The 23257-nt window shown below is 35.6% G+C and overlaps 1 protein-coding gene across 1 annotated transcript; it reads left to right on the plus strand.

Annotated features, from left to right (window-relative positions):
* Positions 1 to 3082: 3082 nt before the first annotated feature.
* LOC114754831 (DNA-binding protein HEXBP-like) lies at positions 3083 to 3358 on the plus strand. Its single transcript, XM_028943673.1, has one exon. It carries the CDS (start codon positions 3083 to 3085, stop codon positions 3356 to 3358), a length of 276 nt encoding a protein of 91 aa, XP_028799506.1.
* The last annotated feature ends 19899 nt before the right edge of the window (positions 3359 to 23257 follow it).

The raw sequence follows: 23257 nt of genomic DNA on the forward strand, positions 1-23257 counted from the left end.
TTTAAGGCTTCCACGATGCTCAAAATGAAAAATGGTGTAGGGTAAACCAAAAGGAGCAAGTGTTGGAAGCATTAAAACCAAAGTTGTAATTTTGGGTTAAAGAACCATCTTGGTTCGGTCAAGAGCAACTAAAAGGAGAAGTTTTATTTTCCTAAATCTAAGCATATATTTGGAATCCACATGAAAAACCATATAGGAACAAGTTAAGAAGCAATGTTTAAGGTTAAAAGGAAACAAGTTCAAAAATAAAGAACAAAGGTGGAAGCTTTAAGGAGCAAGAGTCATATTAAGTTGTGTTCTTGCTTTTACTTGGTTTGGTTAATGACTTTTGCTGCCCTTTTCTGATGGATTGCCATGCTAGGGTTTGATATTTATGAAGGAGAAGAAGAGAAACAAAGAAAACTCAAGCTTTTGGAGCAAGGGAGCAAGTTGAACCTAACTACTAACATGGACTTGGCATTATTGATTATTGCATGATTAATTGCTATTATGTGGATGAACTTTCTTGATTGTAATGTGGCTGCACTTTGTACTTTCTTGCTTTAGCCTTTGTATGATTGAGTTTGCCAAATGATAAGCATGCTAGTTCACCAATAATAATTAATATAATTATGCATGTTAATGATACTTGTTGATGATATAGTTGGTTAATTTGCTATTGGGATTTCAATGAAATCTCATTCCCCAAATACAATCTAACATTTTAGGACCTGAAACATCTAAGGGCAAGCTACAGATTGAGGGTTAAAAGTATGGTATCATACCATATGTAGATTGAGGGTTAAAAGTATGGTATCATACCATAAAAATTCGTGGAAATTTGGGTTATGTAATATTATGTTAGGCAGTGCTGTAAATTCACTGACACCGTTACCTTTACATGACGTTTTGATTAAGTTCCTGAATGAATTTAATTACAAAATTTGGCATGTTTGTAGACCACGTTCTGAGCTTCATTTTGATAGGTAACACGTTAAAAATGGCCAGCTACACGATTTTAATGATTTTTCAAAGTTAAAGTTCAGAATCTAGAAAAAGGTTTTTCTAGATTAAGTTATGAATTTTTGAAGTTGGGCCAGAAAACTGGATTTTTACCTGATGAATAGTGAAAATCTGAAAACGAGCGTTTTTGGGATAGAATTGAGCCCAAGACCATCCAATGTGGTCTAAGATGGTTTTAATTGAACCCTAAGATGATACGATAGTAAGGTGTAACATTTTGGTATTAGAGCGGAGGTTCTGGCATAAGATAGAACACTCTGCTTAAGTTATTCATTAGATTTTAGGGTTAGATAGGAAGAACTGACACATCTTTACAGGAATCAGGATGGAAAACACCATGGATTGAGACCCTAGATTTGAGCCATCAGTCAATGATTGGGATCTTAACGTTATTGATCTCACTGAAGAAGAAGATCTGGTGGAATGGACTATGGGAGATGCCAGCCTAGGCCATTCATCAATGAGCTCAAATGCCTGTGCTAAGTGCTATCCTGAGCTGCTAGGGATCACTGCAGAACAGTTGTTGTACCTTCCCGGACTCGGTGACCTGATAGATCCTGTAATTGGCCTATACTAAGAACCATTAGAGCTAGGCCTTTACATTAGTCCATCAGACAGCCTGCCACTCCTATTGTACATCCATGCAACATTCCCGGACCTAGTATTGGACCAGTTATACCCCCAGCTCCTGAACACCTGTAGCACCTACAGTACCAGTCGTACCTGCCCCTACTCTGCCTAGTCATAAGATCCGTAGTATGGGTCAGCTGAGTAACCGGCTGAGGTTCCTAGGGCGTCACATCAGGAGGGATGTGGACACAGACCTGAGAGTACACCTAGACTACCTCCAGGGCATGAGAGAGTTGTACCAAGCCCGTGGACCAGGCAACCCTTACCTGGAACCTTTTGATTGGTTATGTGAGATAGTAGAGACCCTACCCAACACTCCATTTTGGACCCATGAGATCATCTGCCTGAACTACATACTTGGAGATGATGTGGAGGACTGGATCCAAAGCCTCGAGGGCTTTGTTATTGTTCACTTTCTGTAGACGACTAGACCCTCCTATTACTAACATAGGATGTATTTTGGTGCAGCTAACCATAGTAGGTTAGGCTAGCAGTGCTTGGTGTATGTATGCTTTGAACTACATTGTTGATGCCTGATGCTTAAATGTTGAATGATGTATGCTTCTCTTGTTAAATGAAATCCAAGCATGATATTTACTTCTTGTTCCTTATTATGCTATCCGGTTAGTTAAACACGATGGTTAGAACCCAACGAAACCCTTCGCCAGAGAGACCCCCAGTTCAAGATGTAAGGATCCCTCCCAATCCATTGCAAATAATTTTGGAATGTCTCGAGCAGCAGCAGAAGACCATCGAGGAGATGAGGACGGCACAAGCTCGCCAGGAACAAGAGAGGGATGTAGTGATAGCCGTAGCAGTAACAGCGGTAATGGCTAACCTCGACAAGAGGCAGCCAGAAGAAGAAGTCTCTGCAGTACAAGCATCAGAACAGCAGCAGACCCTGACAACTTCCAACAGTGGATAACTCGCTTTTGTAAACACAACCCGCCGTCATTTGATGGAATGTTTAATATTCAAGTGGCGAAAGATTGGATTAACCGTCTAGAGAAGATCTTCAAAGTATTAGACTGCTCATCAGAGCGAAAAGCCTAGATGGCGATATATAAGCTAGAGAAAGATGCCAACCGCTAGTGGAAAATACTGAAATTCTTCTGGGTGCTCGGAACATGAGGGTAACATGGGAAGTGTTCCTGGAGCAGTTCTATGAAAGTATTTTCCAAGATCCGTCTGAGATGAATGGGAAGTAGAATTTCTGACCCTGAAGCAGAGAGATGACGAGCCATTTGATGAGTATTTGGCTAAGTTCATCCGTCTCTCTAATTACTTAAGTTATCTCTGCTACCGAGATAACGAGAGGTGGACGACAGAGAAGATGATTCAAGGACTAAGGTAGTCCTTAAGGGAGATGATTGCTCCCAAATAATTCAAGTAGTTCAATAAGGCGGTCGAGGCTTGCCAAATCACGAAAAGCAGCTTAAACCATCATCTGATGGTCAAGACTACTCCCAGAGAAGAGAAGGGAGGTCAGGGAGGCCAGGGTGGCATCTCATCTAATGCAAGTAAGAAGAGGAAGCAACCATGGAACAATCACAAGAATAAGAAAGGCGGTAAGCCACTGAAGGGCAAGGAGTGTACGAAGTGTGGCAAGAGTCATGGTGATAGACTATGCATGGTTGGGCAGAACGTTTGCTACACTTGCGGCAAACTGGGACATTTCTCGAGAGAATGCCCACAGAACACTGAAAAGGCATGCCCACACACCTAAGGTTGAGTGTTTGCCCTCACAGGGGAAGAGGCCCAGAAGCCCCAGGAGATGATCCGAGGTATGATCATGATTAACAACTCCCTAGTGATTGCAATGTTTGATTCAAGTGCTAGTCATTCTTTCATCTCCTATGCCTGTGTTAAGAGACTTGGCTTGATTATGAATACATTACCGTATGATATACATGTGTCCATACCAACACAGAATAGGGTAATTACATCTGATGTGTGCTTGAACTGCATAGTTTGTTATGAGCACTGCTGTACTATTATAGACTTAATATGTATGCCCTTCCATGAAATTGATGTGATGATTAGACTAAATTGGTTATCATCCCACAATATCCTAATGGACTGTAAGAACAAAACCCTAATCTTACCCTCAAGAGATTTAGAGTTGAATCCGGAGGTTAGATTGAATTTCTTAACGGAAGCCTAAGCGAGCAAATGCCTACGGAAAGGTTGTCAAGGATTTCTCAGTTTCTTCTCGATGCAAGTAGAGGTACAAGAAGGGATAGAAGAAATCCCAGTTGTTAAGGAGTTTGCAGAAGTGTTTCCGACAGAGGTCATAGGACTACCCCCAAACAGAAAAATAGAATTCACGATTGACATCATACCTGGAGCAAGACCAATTTACAAGGCCCCTTATAGAATGGCTCCAAATGAAATGGCAGAACTTAAAAGGCAGAGAGAGGAATTACTTGAGAAAGGTTTTATTAGACCAAGCGTGAAACATCCTACCTTTAACCCCTCAAAGCACGCATTCGTAAGCGTTATGGTTCAAGCAGATCATAACACAAACCCGCGGATTTAAAATTTTAACATAACTACTCAGGTTACTATTCACTGTTAAATTTTCAGATTACAGGTCCAACTTCAAAAATTCATAACTAATTCCATACAAATTGTATTGAGGTGATATAAAATTCTACTAAAAGCTATTTCGATGCTCTTTAAGGGAAAAATATCCAATTGAACTTATCTTTATCCAATTCGTACAGTTTAATCAATAAATATTACTATTCAATTCGTAAAATCTGGAACTTCCAGATTCTGTGCCTCAACTTTGGAAATTCGTATCTCCTTGTGTACACGTCCAATTGAGATTATCTACCTCTCATTTTAAACTAGAGTTACAGGCTCACTGCTCCAGGACCTGCGTTTTATCCCTTAACATCTCTTTACTTTAATTCTTTTTTATTTCTTTGGCATACATAACATGGGATTTCTCTTTCCCATTCATGCCCATACATTTCTATACATGCCATAAGTATTATAATTAAATACATGGCACCATATGCATCCATAACATAAATTACATAATAAGAGAATTACACAATGAATAATAATATCATTCATTTACATCAATAATTCTCCACTTTCTTCTCCTTGCTTCTCATGCCATTATTGCCCATTGATGATTGACCTATATGGTTGGTTAGGGAGGGGTGAGATTTGGGGGAATCTCAGTAGCAAACAATACCACATTAATCATGCTAGATGGATGCTAATGCACTACACGTAACTTGTTTATTCTCTTGTTAATTAGTGACATATTAGCATGCTCAAAGCTAACTTCTTGATGCATAGCCATGGAAACATAATTTACTAATCATGAATAGCAATTAAAGTAGCTAAAACATGTCGCAATAACATGTACACGGCAACACACAAGGATACAACATTAAGCAATGACAATAGGTAAGTTCACTACCTTGCATCTCAAGCTTTCCTCTTACTTTTCCTTTGACTCCCTTGACTTTCCAACCATGTAGGCATTCGGTCAACATCACCAAACATCCTCTTGGATGTTCCAAAGGTCCTAAATATAACTATGATGATCATACAATCCGTTAGGACTACTAGATTACATAAAGTTCAAGACTAGCTCTCTTGAACCTCAACCCTTTCTCTTAGTCTTAGGGTTTTCTTTCTAGCTTTTCTAACATAAATCTCATCATTTCCCATCCTTATGATCCATTTCTTATCAATTAGGACTACTTTAGATGGCCTTAGATTCAAGAATAACAAATCTGAAAATTTTGGTTCGCGGGTACTGTTCACGCAAAAACTCCAGAAGTTTTACTCAATTTTGAAAATTCATAATTAATTCTAGAAAAATAGAAACTGAGTGGTTCCAAGTCTCAATGAAATATCCTTAAGTTAGCTTTAAAGGAAAAATAGTTTTAGGAACCAATTATACTCTGAACAATACCAGAATTATACGGAACTCAAAACTCTTCCAAAAGTTCAACACTGTTTCCAGATTTCGAACCCTAACTTTGAAAAATCACAATAAATCGTACACATATCCAAATGAAGTGTTCTACCCGTGGATTTAAATCTCACAGAGTCTACTTTAAGCATACAAAATATCAGAATCAGATATGAACAGTAACTAATTTGAAATAGGCATCAAATCAGATGCTACAGCCACCACATACCTTGATCTTGAAGCTCGAACTTAGGTGGACTTTCTCTCACTAGAAATAGCTCTTTCTCTCTCTAGATGTAAGAGTGGCAGAGTTTCCCTTATAGATCCTTGCTTGGCCGAAAATGAAGGGGAGGGAATGCCTATTTATAGCCAAAAATTTGGCTTGAATGGACCAAAATACCCTTGGTGGCTAATAGAAAGGGTAAGGGCAATTTTGGAACTTCAAGTTGACTTTTACATCATCCTTGCATCATCTTCTTGCATCATGCTTACCTCATCATTCTAGAAGATGCCAAGTGTCATGAAAGTGGTGGAGGAGAAGGGAGATTAAATCCTAGCCATTGGATCAAACTTAATTCCTCCGAATTTACTTGGCCCACATTTCTCCGGCTTCCTTTATGGGCTTCTAGAGGTCAGAAAATTCTTTTGTCTACTCCATAAATTTCCTTTAATTCTAGAGAATATCTATGAATTTTTTTCAGCTATAACACTTCCTTTAAGCCTTGCATAAAAATTCATTTACCAAAATCCCATTTTATCAGCAAAACCGGCTCTTTAATTTATTAAAGCCACTCCACTGGCCTTTTGGTTACGGGACTAATTTTATAAATTAGTACAACCTTTCAACCATTTAACCTTATTTTTGTATATATTTTTGAGGTTTCTTGCTATTTTAAATAATTACCTCAAATGATATACTTTTTACCGGCCATAACCTCATAAATTCCATTTAAGCTGCCTCAGGGGTATTTTCATCTTTTCTATTCACAGAAGAGCCTTAGAATATTATTTCCCATTTTCTAGGATTTTCTTGGAATTCTTTGTATACTCTTCCATTTTTACTCTTGTTGGTCATTACTTTCAGAATTTACGCTTTAGTCCCTGCTTAAACTTAACTTCATACAATCCTCTTTTTGAGGTTTATAACTTAACCTTTGGTCTATATCTAGTCTCTTTTCTCTCTCTGGGCCTTCGAGACTTTACTGGAGTCTCTAACTTTTTCTTTTTGTCGTGACCTCATATTTTTTTGGTTATTTTTCGCACAACTATAGTGATTCTTTTTTTCTTTTTGTGAATGCTATCTATGTGAGTTGCCAAGATAAGTAAAACTAAGAGTATGATATGTTTAAAATGTTAGGATTTTCTTTTTTAAGTTAAGAAAAAAAAGACAGAAATTTAAAAAAAAAAAAAATTGGCGGGCCTAAACGGGCCAGCCCGCGGCCCTACAGGGCCGGCCCGTTTATTTTTCGGCCCTACAAGGCTGGCCCTTTTAAGCCCGACTTCCCTTTCAAGGCTCCAAAATACAAGCCCGGCCCTCGACTTAAATGGGCTTAAACGGGCTGGCCCGACGGGCTCGGCCCGTTTTCCCGGCTCTAGTTGAAATCTCATGAGGAGAATTACCCAACCCATGACCTAGAATTAGCAGCGATAGTTTATGCATTGAAGATATGGAGACATTATTTGTACGGAGCAATAATAGAATTGTTCTGCGACCACAAGAGCCTCAAGTACCTCCATGATCAAAAGGAGTTGAATATGAGACAATGAAGACGGATAGACTTTCTTAAAGACTACAATTTCCAGATTAAGTACCATCCAGGCAAAGTGAACGTGGTTACAGATGCCTTGAGCAGAAAGGCAATGTAGGTAGCATCACTAATGATTAAGGAGCAGAAGCTGGTAGAGGATTTCAAAGATTGGGGTCCTCTATATCAAATGCAATTAGTAGAAGGAAATGGAGGTAGAACCTAGTTTACAGCTCTACTAAGCACAGTCGCAGGATTGGCTTGTAGAAATTCTCAAAGGAAAATTGTCTAGAGGTGAAACTAAGAACTTTGAAATTTCAGAGGAGGAGATATTAAAGTTTAAAGGAAGAACCTACGTTCCCCAAGTAGCCGACCTTAGGGAAAAGATACTAGCAGAAGCCCATAAGAGCAAATATACTCTTCATCCAGGAATGACAAAGATGTATCATGATGTTAGAGAGCTTTTCTGGTGGCCTGGAATAAAGAAGGATATTACAGAGTATGTGGCAAAGTCTCTCACTTGCCAGAAAGTAAAGATAGAACATCAGAAGCCTGCAGGAGAGTTGCAACCCCTAGATATCCCTGAGTAGAAATGGGATAGCGTATCTATGGATTTCATAGTAGGATTACGGATGAAAGCAGCTAAACATGATGCGATATGGGTTATAGTAGATCGTCTGACCAAGTCCACGCACTTCCTCTCTATGAATGTTAAAGATTCACCCGAAAAGTTAACGAGACTTTACATCAAGGAGGTTGTTAGGCTGCATGGTGTCCCAAACAGTATTGTGTCGGACTGAGACCCAAGATTTACTTCTAAGTTTTGGAGGTCCTTATAGAAAGAAATAGACACTACTCTTAGATTTAGCACAGCCTACCATCCCCAAACAGATGGGCAGATGGAACAAATGATTTAGACATTGGAGGATATGTTACGTGCTTGCCTATTGGATTTTGGTGCTAATTGGGATACATACTTATCGTTAGACGAATTTGCCTACAATAACAGTTTCTATTCAAGTACTCGAAGGGCACCATATGAGGCACTCTATGGGAGGAAATGTAGATCTCCCTTATGTTGGACAAAGCTTAGTTAAAGAAGCATCCTTGGTCCAGACATAGTAGGTCAGACTTCCCAACAGATAAAAGCTATTCAGCAACGACTTCTAACGGCTTAGAGTAGACAGAAGAGCTATGCAGATACAAGGAGGAGACCATTAGAGTTTGAAGTTGGTGATCACGTTTTCCTTAAAGTGTCACCAACAACGGGAGTTGGTCGAACCCTGAGGACCAAGAAGCTGAGCCCGAAGTATGCTGGACCATTTCAGATTTTGTCCAAAGCTGGACTAGTAGCCTACAAGTTGGCTCTTCCCCCGAAATTAAGTCAGATTCATGATGTCTTCCATGTCTCCTAACTGAAGAAATACCATCCAGACCCAACACATGTCATAAGCTATAATGACATTGTGCTCCAAGACAACCTATCTTTTGAGGTTAGACTAGAGCGAATCATTGATCAAAAGATCAAGCAGCTGAGGAACAAGCAGATTCCACTAGTCAAGGTGGTCTGGAAGGGTCTTTCCTCTGAAGAAGCTACATGGGAGATGGAGACCAAGATGAAGGAAAAGTACCCTGAACTTTTCTATTAAGGTATGCTTTAAATTTCGAGGACGAAATTTATTTAGGAGGAAGAAATGTCACATCCAGTATTATGATAATTAGGAATAAGAAATATTCCTAAATAATTAAGGGCCAAAAATGATAAGGAGAATTAGAAGAATTTTGGTAGAAAATAATTATTATGATTTTCCAAGCCAATTATGGAAATTTGACTAATTAAGAAAAATTGGTCAAATATAATTATGGAATAATATTTCCAAGCCTTAGAAAATTAAGAAAAAATAAGGATAATATCCTTTGAGAATTATATGAGATTATAAAATTGGTTTTATGACCAAATTACCCTTAGAGAAATTACAAAAGAATTTAAGGTTCATTTAAGCCAATTTAAGGGATTTTATTTGGAAAATTCCAAATAAATATTTTAAAGGGAATAAAATCCTAAGAAAATTCCTATGATATCCCAAGGAATTATAAGAGATTATGGAATTAAATGAAGACTCTCAAGTATCCAAGATTTTTCCCAATACCTTTGGAAAGTGGAAAAACCCTAAAGAAAAGGAAATTAGTTTTCCTTTTTATTTAATTATTGGGAAATTAATTTTGAGACAAAGAGGGCAATTTGGGAAGATAAAAATAAGGAGAATAAATTAGGGATCTGACAGAAAATAATTACAGAGGCCAAAATACTGTAATTATAGAAACGAAGTTAAACTCAGAGTCGAAGTACACTGGTAAAGCAAGACTAGAGTCTTGCAATTCAAATGGTTCACAATTAGCCATGTGTCAAGCCCCTAATGGAGAGGATTTGACCTTGCCAAGTGTCATTCCTCAAATGGAGTGGATTTTGACGTTTGGTAATTAATTTCATTTGGATTTAGTTAATTATGAAAGAGAAAGTAAGATTAAAGAGGGTAATGACACTTGGAATTTCATTTATGATGGTGGTTGGAATATTTTGGCTCATTAAACAAGCTCATCTCCCCTGATATTCAGATGTTATTTTGTGCAAGAGGGAACCAAGAGAGAAAAGAGGGAGTTCAAAGGGAGATCAAGGGAAAAGCTACCAACTTGATCATACAACCAAAGATTCAAGGTCAGTTCTTGGTTCTAAATGGATCCTTGCCTTGTTTTCTTTCTTTGTATGGTTGAAAATTTCTGTTTCCTCTCTTCTTTGGGTGTTGGACGAAATGTTTCTTAGGTGAGGAAAGAAGTTTTGTTGATCATACTTGCTAGAACACTTCAAAGCATGTTAGATTCTAGTAGTTGCAAGTGGTTGTGAGTTGATTTTTGAAGTGTTTTCTTGGTTGTGTACCATACGGACCATTTCAACCAAGGTAGTAAATAGACCTTAGGCTGTGCTTTTCAATGTTTTAAGGCTTCCACGGTGCTCAAAATGAAAAATGGTGTAGGGTAAACCAAAAGGAGCAAGTGTTGGAAGCATTAAAACCAAAGTTGTAATTTTGGGTTAAAGAACCCTCTTGGTTCGGTCACAAGCAACTGAAAGGAGAAGTTTTATTTTCCTAAATCTAAGCATATATTTGGAATCTACATGAAAAGCCATGTAGGAATAAGTCAAGAAGCAATTTTTAAGGTTAAAAAGAAACAAATTCAAAAATAAAGAATAAAAGTGGAAGCTTTAAGGAGCAAAAGTCATATTAAGTTGTGTTCTTGCTTTTACTTGGTTTGGTTAATGACTTTTGCTGCCCTTTTTTGATGGATTGCCATGCTAGGGTTTGATATTTGTGAATGAGAAGAAGAGAAACAAAGAAAACTCAAGCTTTTGGAGCAAGGTAGCAAGTTGAACCTAACTACTAACATTGACTTGACATTATTGATTATTGCATGATTAATTGCTATTATGTGGATGAACTTTCTTGATTGTAATGTGGCTGCTCTTTGCACTTTCTTGCTTTGGCCTTTGCATGATTGAGTTTGCTAAATGATAAGCATGCTAGTTCACCAATAGTAGTTAATATAATTATGCATGTTAATGATGCTTGTTGATAATATAGTTGGTTAATTCACTATTGGGATTTCAATGAAATCTCATTCCCCAAATACAATCTAACATTTTAGGACCTGAAACATCCAAGGGCAAGCTGCAGATTTAGGGTTAAAAGTATCATATCATACCATAAAAATTTGTGGAAATTTGGGTTATGTAATATTATGCTGGGCAGTGTTGTAAATTCACTGACACCGTCACCTTTACACGACGTTTTGATTAAGTTTCCAAATGAATTTAATTACTAAATTTGGCATGTTTGTAGACCATGTTCTAAGCTTCATTTTGATAGGTAACATGTTAAAAATGGCCAACTACACGATTTTAGTGATTTTTCAAATTTAAGGTTTAGAATCTGGAAAAAGGCTTTTTGCCTAATCGACAGAGGTGACTTTTACAAAAGCTTATGCTTTTTCTAATGGAATTGGCTCACAAGAATATTTTTACCTGAAAGACCATTCAAAGATATTTTTATAGAATTTTGAATTACCCCATTTTGATTTTTCTAGATTAAGTTATGAATTTTTGAAGTTGGGCCAGAAAACTGGATTTTTATCCGATGAACAGTGAAAATCCGAAAATTAGCGTTTTTAAGATAAAATTGAGCCCAAGACCATCCAATGTGGTCTAAGATGGTTTTAATTGAACCCTAAGACGATACGATAGTAAAGTGTAACAGCGACAAGCCACAAGTTAGGTCACGACTTAAGCATTAAGGTCATGACTTCAAAGATATGAGGTCACGACTTTACTTCATGGAGAGCTACTTTCGCAAAACCCTTAAAAAATTCACTAAGTTTTTTAACCAGATGCTTAACAAACTATGCACAGAATTCAAAACTTCAAGCAATTAGCCAAAATACTCAGGATCAAGTTAGAACAAAATGCAAAATGCTATGCAAGAATGCAAATGCCAAAGTATAGAAAAGTAAGATATTTGTTTCTATTTGCAAAACTTTTTATGCTATGAAATGTAAAAGCTAAGTTTAATGACTAAAACTCAACAAGAATCGACCCAAATCACAATGGTATGAAAAACCAATTACTAGGGAACCAATTTCTTGGCTCTTTGGCAATGACGCCATTAATTGGACTGGAATATCACCTTCCGGGTCATCAAAAATTGTGATTACACCATATAATGTAGTATAGGGTGTAACCAGTCGTTCTTCTTGAGGAGCGCTTTATTGGAAAAATGCCTAGTCTAAATTGGTAATAAAAAACATGATGATTTGGGTAAACAAAAGGGAGGGTTTCAACTATTTAAGGTGGTGCAATAAATGAAAAGTACAGAGAATTAAATGTTTTTGGTATTTTAATTGAATGAAGAAATATTTTGGATTAAAAGGGAATTATGGTGAAATAGTCTCTTGATAATGGAAACTCAGCTATCACTGCTCTTTAAAATGATTGGGAGTTTTAGAAAATCTCTAAGTGACGAGAGCCTTTTTGTCGTTCGCTTTGGGGTTCTCAATCAAAAATAAATCCAAGCTATGCAATATAATGCAAACTCGGGTCGTTTCACTTTTGGGAGCCTTTATTAATTACCTAAGCTAGACTAAATGCCATGCAATGCAATGAAATGGGGTTTTGGGTTTTTAAGATTTAAATGAGTAGTGCCTAAACTAAATGCAACGAAAACAAACCTAAGATACTATATTTTTGGTGTTTTAAGATAATAATGATGGAATGGAAATGAATGATAGGAAATCTCTTGAAAATGGTTTTGATGGCAATCATAGTTCACTTAAAATATTGGGAGTTTCACAAATCCATTAGGTTTTCTTAATAACAACCTCAATAACTCATTGAGTCCAAGGCTTACATTAATGAACTCATTAATGAAAACTTTGTTAAGCTTCCCTAATGTGTAATTTTGGAATGATCATGCAATTGGCTCAATGTAACACACCATCAACTCAGTATCGAAACATAACCATGCAAGATAGGAGAGAATCATGAGAGTTACAAGAAGCATATATGCAACTACATATATTTAAGCACAAAATTCAACATCAATCAATCCAAATTACAAATGTTAATCATTAAACAATGATTATAGAATTAACCAAAGTGTCTAACTAAGACTTTACAACTCCTAGACCTAGGAAATCATAAACATATAGCTAGAAACTAAAGATTAAAACTAAAACTCCCTTTTGAAGCTTAGAAACTCATGCTACTCCACCATCTTCAAGAGTTGATAAACCCTAGCTCACCATAGCCTTGGAGTCAACTCCAACCAGAGTTAAATCTTCAGCCATAGCAGTCAGGAGATGAAGGAAATGAGGTGGGATAAAGAAAGAGTGCAGGAAATGGAAGGGGAAGAAGATGGAGATGGAGAGGTAAGAGGATGGGAGAATAGAGGTGTTGGAGATGATAGAATGGAGTTATTGGTCGAAAATAGGGTTTCTAAGGGTTTTAGGGGTCCATCTGGATCGGATCATATGAGTAGAAGGTCCATTTTTGCGTTCTGGATCCGAATCTGACGTTACTGATACAAGAGAGTTTGCCGCGGTGAACTATTCCAGAGAGGAAATGTAGTGAGATTTTGAGAGTTTGCTGCGGCGAACTATTCCAGAATAGCCACTGATGCACATTTTCAGACTTTTTGCCACAGCACAGCATTTTCTTGGAAACTCTCGTGTTGTATAATGCTTTGGTCTTCAATCTTGGCTCTAATTCTCAAGTGTCCTACAATAAAAAGAAACAATTTGAAACATTAATTGTCCTAGAAATCAATTGAATACAATTAATAACCAATAATGACTATTTTACCCTCAAAAAGACACTAACTAAAAGTAAGGACTCTTAATCAAAATTAAGCACAATTATCATTAAAAGGAGCCAAAACCTATGATAAAAACCCTTAAAATGATATGAAATAACATAGAACAATTGGGTTCAATCACTAAGTCTGAAGAAAACCCTAAGTAATTACTTGGGTCCAATGTCTTAATTAATGAAAACCCACGTTTAATCAAAGTTAATTAACATCTCTTAAGACATTGTTAGAAACCACTTAAAGTGCAAATGAACGAATGATGCAAATGTCCTCAGAGAGTCAATGGACTATTATTGAATACCAAGCATACAGATTAATCACCAATGATCACTGATAATTAAATGAACACAAGGATTCAAAACTGATATATATAAATGATCCAACAATAATAGCATCTAATCCAAATACATTCAATAGTCTAAACAAAATATTTACAATCATAAATCAAGTTTGAAGCAAATGCAAAAATCCCTAAATCTAGAAATCTCTAACACAAAATCAAACACAAGTTTAGACCGATAACTCCTCTATTAGATCCTTGAGCTCAAGCTTTGTTCTCCATCACCAAGAGGCTAAGGGTTTAGCCTCTCTTGTCTTCAAACCGATCACAATTGCTCCAGGAATGAATAGCCATGGTTGATGCTAAAAATGGGGTTAGAAAAATATAGAAGAAGGTGGCTGAAGTGGTTTAATCGGTTTAAAAATGCAAAAAATGATGAAAAGATGAAGAAAAATGGTGGTTTTGGGTGTAAGAACAATGGAGGCTAGAAAGAGAATGGAATAGACTTCTATCCTTGCAAATCTGTAGAATGGGAGACTCCCTTTCGTGGTGACTGCCCCGTTAGGTGTAGAAGCTTAGAAACCTATTCTAAAATGCATAACTTCACTTAACGCACTTAGGTCACGACCTTAGGAGTGTCAAGTTGTGACTTAGGGGGCCCAAGTTGTGACCTCAGAAGTTTCAAGTCACAACCTAGGAAGACAAAGAGTTTTCATCTTAACTCAGGTCCAAAACACATAGTTTCATTAAAAAGGCATCTAGGTCGCGACCTCAGCCGTTCATGTCACGACCTGGGGAGGCAGAACACTACAAACTCTTGTATTTTGGTTCTTTTAACTTTGTGGCTCCATCAATGCTCCATCTTGGGTCTTGGATCCTTCTCCAATTGCCTGAAAATCACAACAAAGAGCTTTATAAAGACTAACTGATTACAAATCAAGGCAATTACAATTTAGAAGAGAAAAATGACCCTTTTTACCCCTTAACAGCAAAATGCAATGGATGACTCATGTAATCAAAAGGATATAAATGCATGCATAATGAGGGTAAAAGTGTTGCAAAACATTAGAAAACACTTGAGAAAATCATATAAAGATTGGGTTCTATCATTTCATAACCATAATAGCTTTCAGTCAACATCAATAAACATCCTCTTGGATATTTCAAAGTCCTAAACATAGCCATATTGATCACACAATCTATTAAGACTAAGAGATTACATAAAGTTCAAGGCTAACTTTCTTGAACTTAACCCTTTTCTCTTAATTTTTGGATCAATGTTTTAGCTTTGTAAAAATTGTTCTCTTAGGCTAATCCTACATAATTTTGCCCAATGAATCAAAATATGAACTTGGATTAATGAAAATCCAACTCCTTCCTAAAAATCAGTTTGGCTGAATAGGGGGTTCATAACTCTAAAAATTTCAACTTTGATTCTAATGCTTCCAACTTCACTTTCTTAACTTGTATCCACATAATTTTCCATTCTAAATCTATTGGAAGCATTAGAATTATAAAAAACAAATCCTAAAGGGAAGATTGAGATCTGGCTGAATAGCATCAATGGTTACCAAGACATAAAATCTTTCAATTATCATCACAAAACCATTTGAATCAAGCTATCACTAAAGCCTTTCAACTAGGTTTAACTCCAAAACTTCCTTCACCTAACCCTATACATTTTGGCCAGCACCTCATCTTAGGGGAGACAATATTTTCTAACTATCCAAACCAAGAAAACTAAGCAAGAAACAAAACAGAACAACCTACTAACCTTAGATCTAAGCTTGGTTGATCAAAGGTATGTGTCTTCCTCTTGGTTGGAATTCAAGAGACAAAATTGCAAGAGCTTCTCCTCTAATCCTCATCTTGGCCGAAAATGTAAAGGAGGGTATAGACAAAACTTTGACTTGAATGGACAAAAATACCCTTGGTAGCTAATAGAAAGAGCAAGGGCAAGCTTAGAAGTTTAAGTGGACTTCTACATCATTATTGCATCACTTTCTTGCATCATCCTTACAAGATTCTTCTAGAAGGTGCTAGGTGTCAACAATTAGGTAGAGGAGAAGGGAGATTAAATCCTAGCCATTAGATTAAAACTCAATCCTTAAGTTTCCTTGTAATCTACTTAGTTTACATTTCTCCAGCTTTCTTGATGGCCTTTTAGAGTTCAGAAAATTCTTCTGTCTATTCCATAAATTCTATTTAATTCTAGAAAATATCTATAAATTTTTTCAGGCCATAACACTTCCTTTAAGCCTTGCATAAAAATCATTTACTAAAATATCCTTTTAATGGCATAATCGGCTTTATATTTTATTAAAGCCATTCCACTGGCCTTTTGGTTATGGGATTAATTTTATAAATAAGTACAAATTTTCAACCATTTAACCTTATTTTTCCATACATTTTTGACGTCTCTTGCTATTTTCAAGAATTACCTCAAACAGTATACTTTTTACCGGCCATAACCTCATAATTTCCATTTAAGCTGCCTCAGGGATATTTTTGTCATTTGTCTTCATAAAAAAGCCTTAAAATACTATTTCCCATTTTTTGAAATTTTCTTGAAATTTTCTGTATATTTTTCATTTGTACCCCTGCTGACCATAACTTTCTAAATTGACAGTTTAATCCCTACTTGGACTTAACCTCATAGAACCATCTCTTTGAGGCTTCTAACTTAACCCTTAGCCTGTATCTAGTCTCTTTTCTCTTTATGGGCCCTTAAGACTTTACTGGAGCCTTTAGCCTTGATTATACTTCAGCCCCTGAAAACTTTTACTTTGTAGTTTAGTTCTTGAAATTACTTTGACTTCCTTTCTCATCTTTGAAATTTCTGCTAAAAAAGGTCTTAGTAGCCTACCTTCTTTAGGCTACTTCTAGGACTCTTAGGCCTAAAAATTGAAATGTGATAAAGAGTAATGATAGAAAGTATGCCTGAAAATTCTAAAACAATTCAAAATTTTTTTAGAAAATGGGACATGAGGCTTTGAGCCCTGTATGGGGTTGAAAATGGTAATTAAAAAAACCCTAAAGCAAATTAATGAAATTCTTATGGTTTTAGCTAATTATGAATATTTGGTGAAATGGAATTAGTTAACATATTTGGAGGCCTTAGATAATTGAGGAAAATGAGGATAAGTAGCTAAAAATTTATTACAGATTTTAAAAATAATTTTGTCCCTCGAAAGTGAAGATGTTGACTTTAATAGAATTTAAAGCCTTTATAGACGCTGTTCGAAAAAAGTCAAAATAAACCATCAAAAGGTTGACTTTTGACTTAAGAAATATTAGAGAAATTCCTCCCGATAAAAAGGTAGTATCATTGCCCAAAAACATATTCTCAGAGTTATGAATTGATAGAGAGAATTCGGTTAAGTTTACTTCAAAATAAATATTATTAAATATTTTAATGGAAGAACAAGGGAAGAACATCACTTCTTTAGTCATGTTATATAATATCATGTGAGGTTAATTGTGATGATAAAAGGGTACCAGAACATGTCTTAAGGTTGCCTAGTAAGTTAGGACTTGAAAAAGTACCAAATACAATGTAAAATCGTAAAATCGGTTGAGGAATAGTCAAGGGTATGAGGGAGCACAAGTTCCTTCCTATTTTAAGGTAAATTTAATGAGGAGATATGAATGGAATAATACATTTTGTTAAGGGTTAAATTTGGAAGAATGGAATTATGTAATAAAATATCATGCTTTCTTCGCATGTGCGTTAGGTGGCATGTGATGCGTCCCATAAGGTGGCACCTCTATTGAATGAAGGGAACACCTAAGAGGATTAGGTGGCAAGAATCAAGAAACTAAAGGACATAAGGCCAAAGAGATTAGATGAAAGGCCAAGATCAAGCCACACACACACAAGATCTTTGGTTAGGATTGAAGCAAATTTTTATAAATACCAATCCCTCCTATTCATATGGAGAAAGGAGAGGGAGAGATTGAAATTCAAGAGGAAGAAGGAGAAGGGAAACAACAAAAGAAACCATGCAAGATGAAGCTCCAAAATAAGGTATGTTTATAGTTTTTGATGTAGTTTCCATTACCTTTGTTGTTGTTGAGCTTGGTTATGGGTTTTATTGGATTTTGGGAGCTTGAAACCCTAAGGGGACATACTGTATGAAATTTATAAGTCTAAGGGAAGATGAAATTGATGATGGAATAAAGCTTAAGAGGTAGAAAAGAGCTAGAATCAAGTGGTTTAGTGTTCGGTTTGCAAGAAATCCAACTTCCTAACTTGTGTGAATTTTGGCCAAACTTAGGGTTTGAACTAGGGCTGGATTTTGGTTATTTTAATTCTTCCAGTGTGTTTAGAATGAAAAATTATATGGGGTAAAGGTGAGAAAGCAAGTTGGAAGTATTAGAATTGAAAATAAAATTTTGAACCCAAAAACCCTATGTGTTCAGCCAAAGCTGGTTCTAAGGGAAGGAGTTGGATTCTAATTATTTTGAACTAAGAAATGAATTCTACATGCAAAATTATAGGGAAATATTATATGGAATTAATTTTAGAAAGGTTAGAGATCAAGCTCAAAAGTTAGAAGTTAATATGGTTCAAAGAGAATAAAGTGTTGATGTTATTAGTTGCCATGGCTCTAATGAATAAATAGAAATGATATGTTGATACATTTAGGTCCATGAGACCTTAAGAAAGAGGAATAGCAAAGGTTGAACTAGTAACCTTAAGATTGGTAGCAAACAGGAGCTAAGAGGACAAGAGGAGACTTAAAGCTACAAAGTAGTGAACTTACCTTTCTTATATACTTGATGTGTATGCTTGAGTGTTGTTGTGCATTATATTATCTGATGATTGTTAGATTCATGGTTTTGATGATAACAAAGTAAGCAATTAAGTTTCTCTATATAATTAGAACTTTAATCTATTAATGTTCGATCAGTGGTTAATCAAATATGTGTTGGATCATTAATTGCACTTTCTAAGCTTATATACTGTTAAATTTTATCGATCACTTGTTAGATAATTCACTGTGTGAGATGACCTGATAGATAAATAGGATTGTTCAATCACTTTTCGATCATTGGTTAAATTGTTTCAACATAAGTGCTTTTAGGAAATTATCAATCACCTGATCGATAATTCAAAAGATCGAAAAGCTGTTAGTTAAAGAAGACAATCCTTCTCATGTTTAACAAAAGTTTATTTGATCATCTTATTGATTAAACCATTATCGAACACTTGAAAGATAATGGGTAAATCTCTTAAACTTACATATTATATTATTTAGAATGGTTCATGATTTATCGATCACTTTATTGATCATTGGTTTATCAATGACTTGTTCTAACATTGTTTTACAAAACTTCTCTTGTTAATTGATAATTTGTTCAATCAAGTCCTCTCTGACTTGTCTTATTTCTAGCTTTCCACAAACAATGATTGATCAAGTAATCGATCATTTGTTCATCGATCATTTAATCGATCATCAACATATCTTTGTGCAATATCTGCCCAAGTCCTTTTGAATTGTTTTCAGATCACCTGTTTGATCAAACCTTTATCGATCAAGTCTCAGATCATTGTGCCTAAAAGATTTTTTTCCATGATAACTAAAAAATTATCGATAAGATGTTTGATCAAGTAATTATCGAACATCTATTCAATTAATGTATCAACTCATTACTTTAAACTGCTCTTCATTGTTTTCTTTCTAAGAATATACTTTCATCTTATCTTTAAGCTTTTCTTAACCTTGTCTTTTTATCTCATATTCTTACATAAACTGAGAAAGCATGCATCTCATGTTTACAAGCTTTTTAACTAATTATCATATGCATATCTTCGTTGAGTTTATTTCATCATTATCGATTACTTGTTCCATAAACACTTGATCTATAATGTCTTTGATAAATGTTCTCTTTGTTTGAGTCTGATTCCATTTCTATTAATTGATAATGTTATCGATCAAGGGATTATCGATGAAGACTTCGATCGAGTTGATTAGTTTTACTTTTTGAATATTTGATGATTGATCCTATGATCTTCATTTGCTGTATCAAAACAAAGAATCATTATTTCTTCTATTATTTATTCATGTTCTTTGAACAAGAAAACTTATACCTGTGCAAAGAGACTTTTGTAGATTATGAAGCACAACGGTTATATTATAACTTTAACCTATTGTGTCAAAAGCATTTATTACGAGTAAATATTGTAACTATAGAACACACGAAAGTGATCTTCCAATGGCTACAAGCCCTTGCTTTTAACAGAAAACCAAAAGTCTCCAACTATAAATGGCAAGAAGAGCATTGAATAAAGGATAGAATAGCTACCATCTGTAAAAATTTACTCTCGCATTCAATACTCTATTTTTCATTTCTGAGCATCAGTGTTTATCACATATACTCTGTAAGAGAGTTTATATTTTTATTTACTCAATTCTAAGAGTGACTCAAGAGTGTGGACTCTTGAAGAGATTGTAACCTTATAGGTAGTAGGGGGAGTGATTGAGAGTGACTTAATTACTGTACTGAGGCACTAAGAGCCCGTTCAATCTTGGGAAGTTAGTGGAAATCTCAGAGGTGCTTTGAGGACTGGACTTAGGTCAAGTAGCTAAGACCGAACCAGTATAAACTCCTATGTCATTCCTCTTCAATGAAATCCTTCTAAACTTATATCCAGTGTTTTATTCGTTCATTTATTTCATTAAGTTAAATTTTTATATATCACCCAATTCACCCCCGTTTTAGGTGAAACTGCCACTCACATTTGGTATTAGAGCAGGTCTCTTTGCTAAGGACTTAACCATCTGAAGAGAGATCCAATGGTAGGATTTAGAGATAACACGCTACCTGAAGGATGCTCAACATTAAAACCACTAGGCTTCAACAGAGAAAACTTTACCTTCTGGAAGATGAGGATGAAGATTTTTATCAAAGCCACTGAATATGGGTTGTGGGACATGATAAAGCACGGGAACTATGTTCCTGATGATGACCTTCATCGTTCGCCTTAGAGTTCTCAATCAAAAATAAATCCAAGTTATGCAGTATAGTGCAAACTCGGGTCGTTTCAATTTTAGGAGTCTTTATTAATTACCTAAGCTAGACTAAATGCCATGCAATGTAATGAAAGGGGGTTTGGTTTTTAAGATTTAAATGAATGGTGACTAAACTAAATACAGTGAAAACAAACCTAAGCTACTATATTTTTGGTATTTTTGGATAATGATGATGGAATGGAAATGAATGATAGGAAATCTCCTGAGAATGGTTTTGATGGCAATCATAATTCACTCAAGATATTGGGAGTTTCATAAATCCATTAGGTTTTCTTAATAACAACCTCAATAACTCATTGAGTCCAATGTTTAAATCAATGAACTTCATTAATGAAAACATTGTTAAGCTCCCTTAATGTGCAATTTGAGAATGATTAATGCAATTGGTTCAATGTAACCTACAATCAATTCAGTATCAAAACATGACCATGCAAGATAAGAGAGAATCAAGAGAGTTACAAGGAAACATATATGTGACTACATATATTAAAGCACAGAATTCAATATTAACCAATCCAAAGTATAAATGTAAATCATTAACCAATGATTACAGTAACAATCCCAAGTTTCTAACTAAGAATTTACAACTCTTAGACCTAGAAAGCCATAAATCATAGCTAAAAATTGCAAACTGAAACTAAACACCCCTTTGAAGTCTGGAAACTCGTGCCACACCACCATTCTTCAAGATTTGATAAACCCTAGCCCTCCATAGCTTCAAGAAAAGCTCCAACCAAAGTGAATTCGTCAGCCATGGTAGCTGGGAGTGGAAGGAAATGAGATGGAATGAAGAAAAGGTGAAGGAAATGGATGGGGAAGAAGATGGAGGTGGAGAGGCAAGAGGATGAGAGAATAGAGGTGTTCTTGATGATAGAATAGAGTGATCTTTCGAAAATAGGGTTTCTAAGGGTTTTAGGGGTCCATCTAGGTCGGATCATATGAGTAAAGGGTCCATTTTTACTTTCTGGATCCGAATCTAACGTTCCTGATATGAGAGAGTTTGCCGCGGTGAACTATTTCAGAGAAGAATTTTAGTGAAATGTTGAGAGTTTGCCATGGCGAACTCAAAAGTTTGCCCCGGTGAACTATTCCAGAATAGTCACTGATGCACATTTTCAGACTTTTTACCACAGCACAATTTTCTTGGAAACTCTCATGTTGTGTAATGCTTTGGTCTTCAATCTTGGCTCTAATTCTCAAGTGTCCTACAATAAAAAGCAACAATTTGAAGCATCAATTGTCCTAGAAATCAATTGAATACAATTAATAACCAATTATGATAATTTTACCCTAAAAAAGACACTAACTCAAAGTAAGGACTCTTAATCTAAATTAAGCACAATTATCATCAAAAGGGGCCAAAATCTATGATAAATACCCTTAAAATGATATGAAATAACATAGAACAATTGGGTTCAATCAAACCCCCCACACTTAAACCTTTGTACTCTTGGACAAAGACAAAACAAAACCAAAGCAAGAGAATAGCATTAATACAAATGGGAACCCCTATGAATTCAAAGTAAGAAAGCGGTAGTGCCATTAATTCAACTCTTTAAACAAGCAATCATAGTGATCTAATTTAACAAGAAGGCATTAAAGTAGAGTACAGTCAATGCAATGGGAATGAACAAAAGAGAAAACTCAAGATATAAACTATTTCACTCTACTCACAAGTTTGGGGTAATTCTCTCTCAAATCCACTTAATCAACACTTTACCATAAGCTTGTTAAAATCCTACCTCTTCACTTTTAATACATGAATGCAATGATCAAGAGGGCTTTTAAGGTTATGATGATTGAAAGGGCTAATTGAAATAAGATGAGGTGAAAAGATATGAAATGATTAAGCACCAAGCATTTTAGAAAAGGTTTCCAACTAACGTTTACTCTAATCTCTTAAAGCACAACTTTGTTCTTCAAACCACCAATGAATTGCCTTATTTTGACATTTTATTCTATTGGTACCATTTTATTTTGATCTTTCTTTCTTTGGCTTTTCTCAAGCATTTTCTTCTATTTTGTTGCCTTTTTCTATTTTTTTCTCTCTTTTTTTTGGCAATTCCAAACCCAAGAAGACAAAGTTTAACACATCATGAATGGAATAGTAAAAATGTTAGAAACTTGAATGTATAATGCATGTCTTGGCACTTAAGAAAAGATGAAGGCTCAAATAGTTAGCAATAGAGAAAATCATGTGGGTTTGTGTT

Source organism: Neltuma alba, unplaced genomic scaffold, assembly GCF_004799145.2.
Source record: "Neltuma alba isolate B1F8T4 unplaced genomic scaffold, ASM479914v2 tig00010196_pilon, whole genome shotgun sequence".
In the NCBI taxonomy this organism is placed as follows: Eukaryota; Viridiplantae; Streptophyta; class Magnoliopsida; order Fabales; family Fabaceae; genus Neltuma; species Neltuma alba.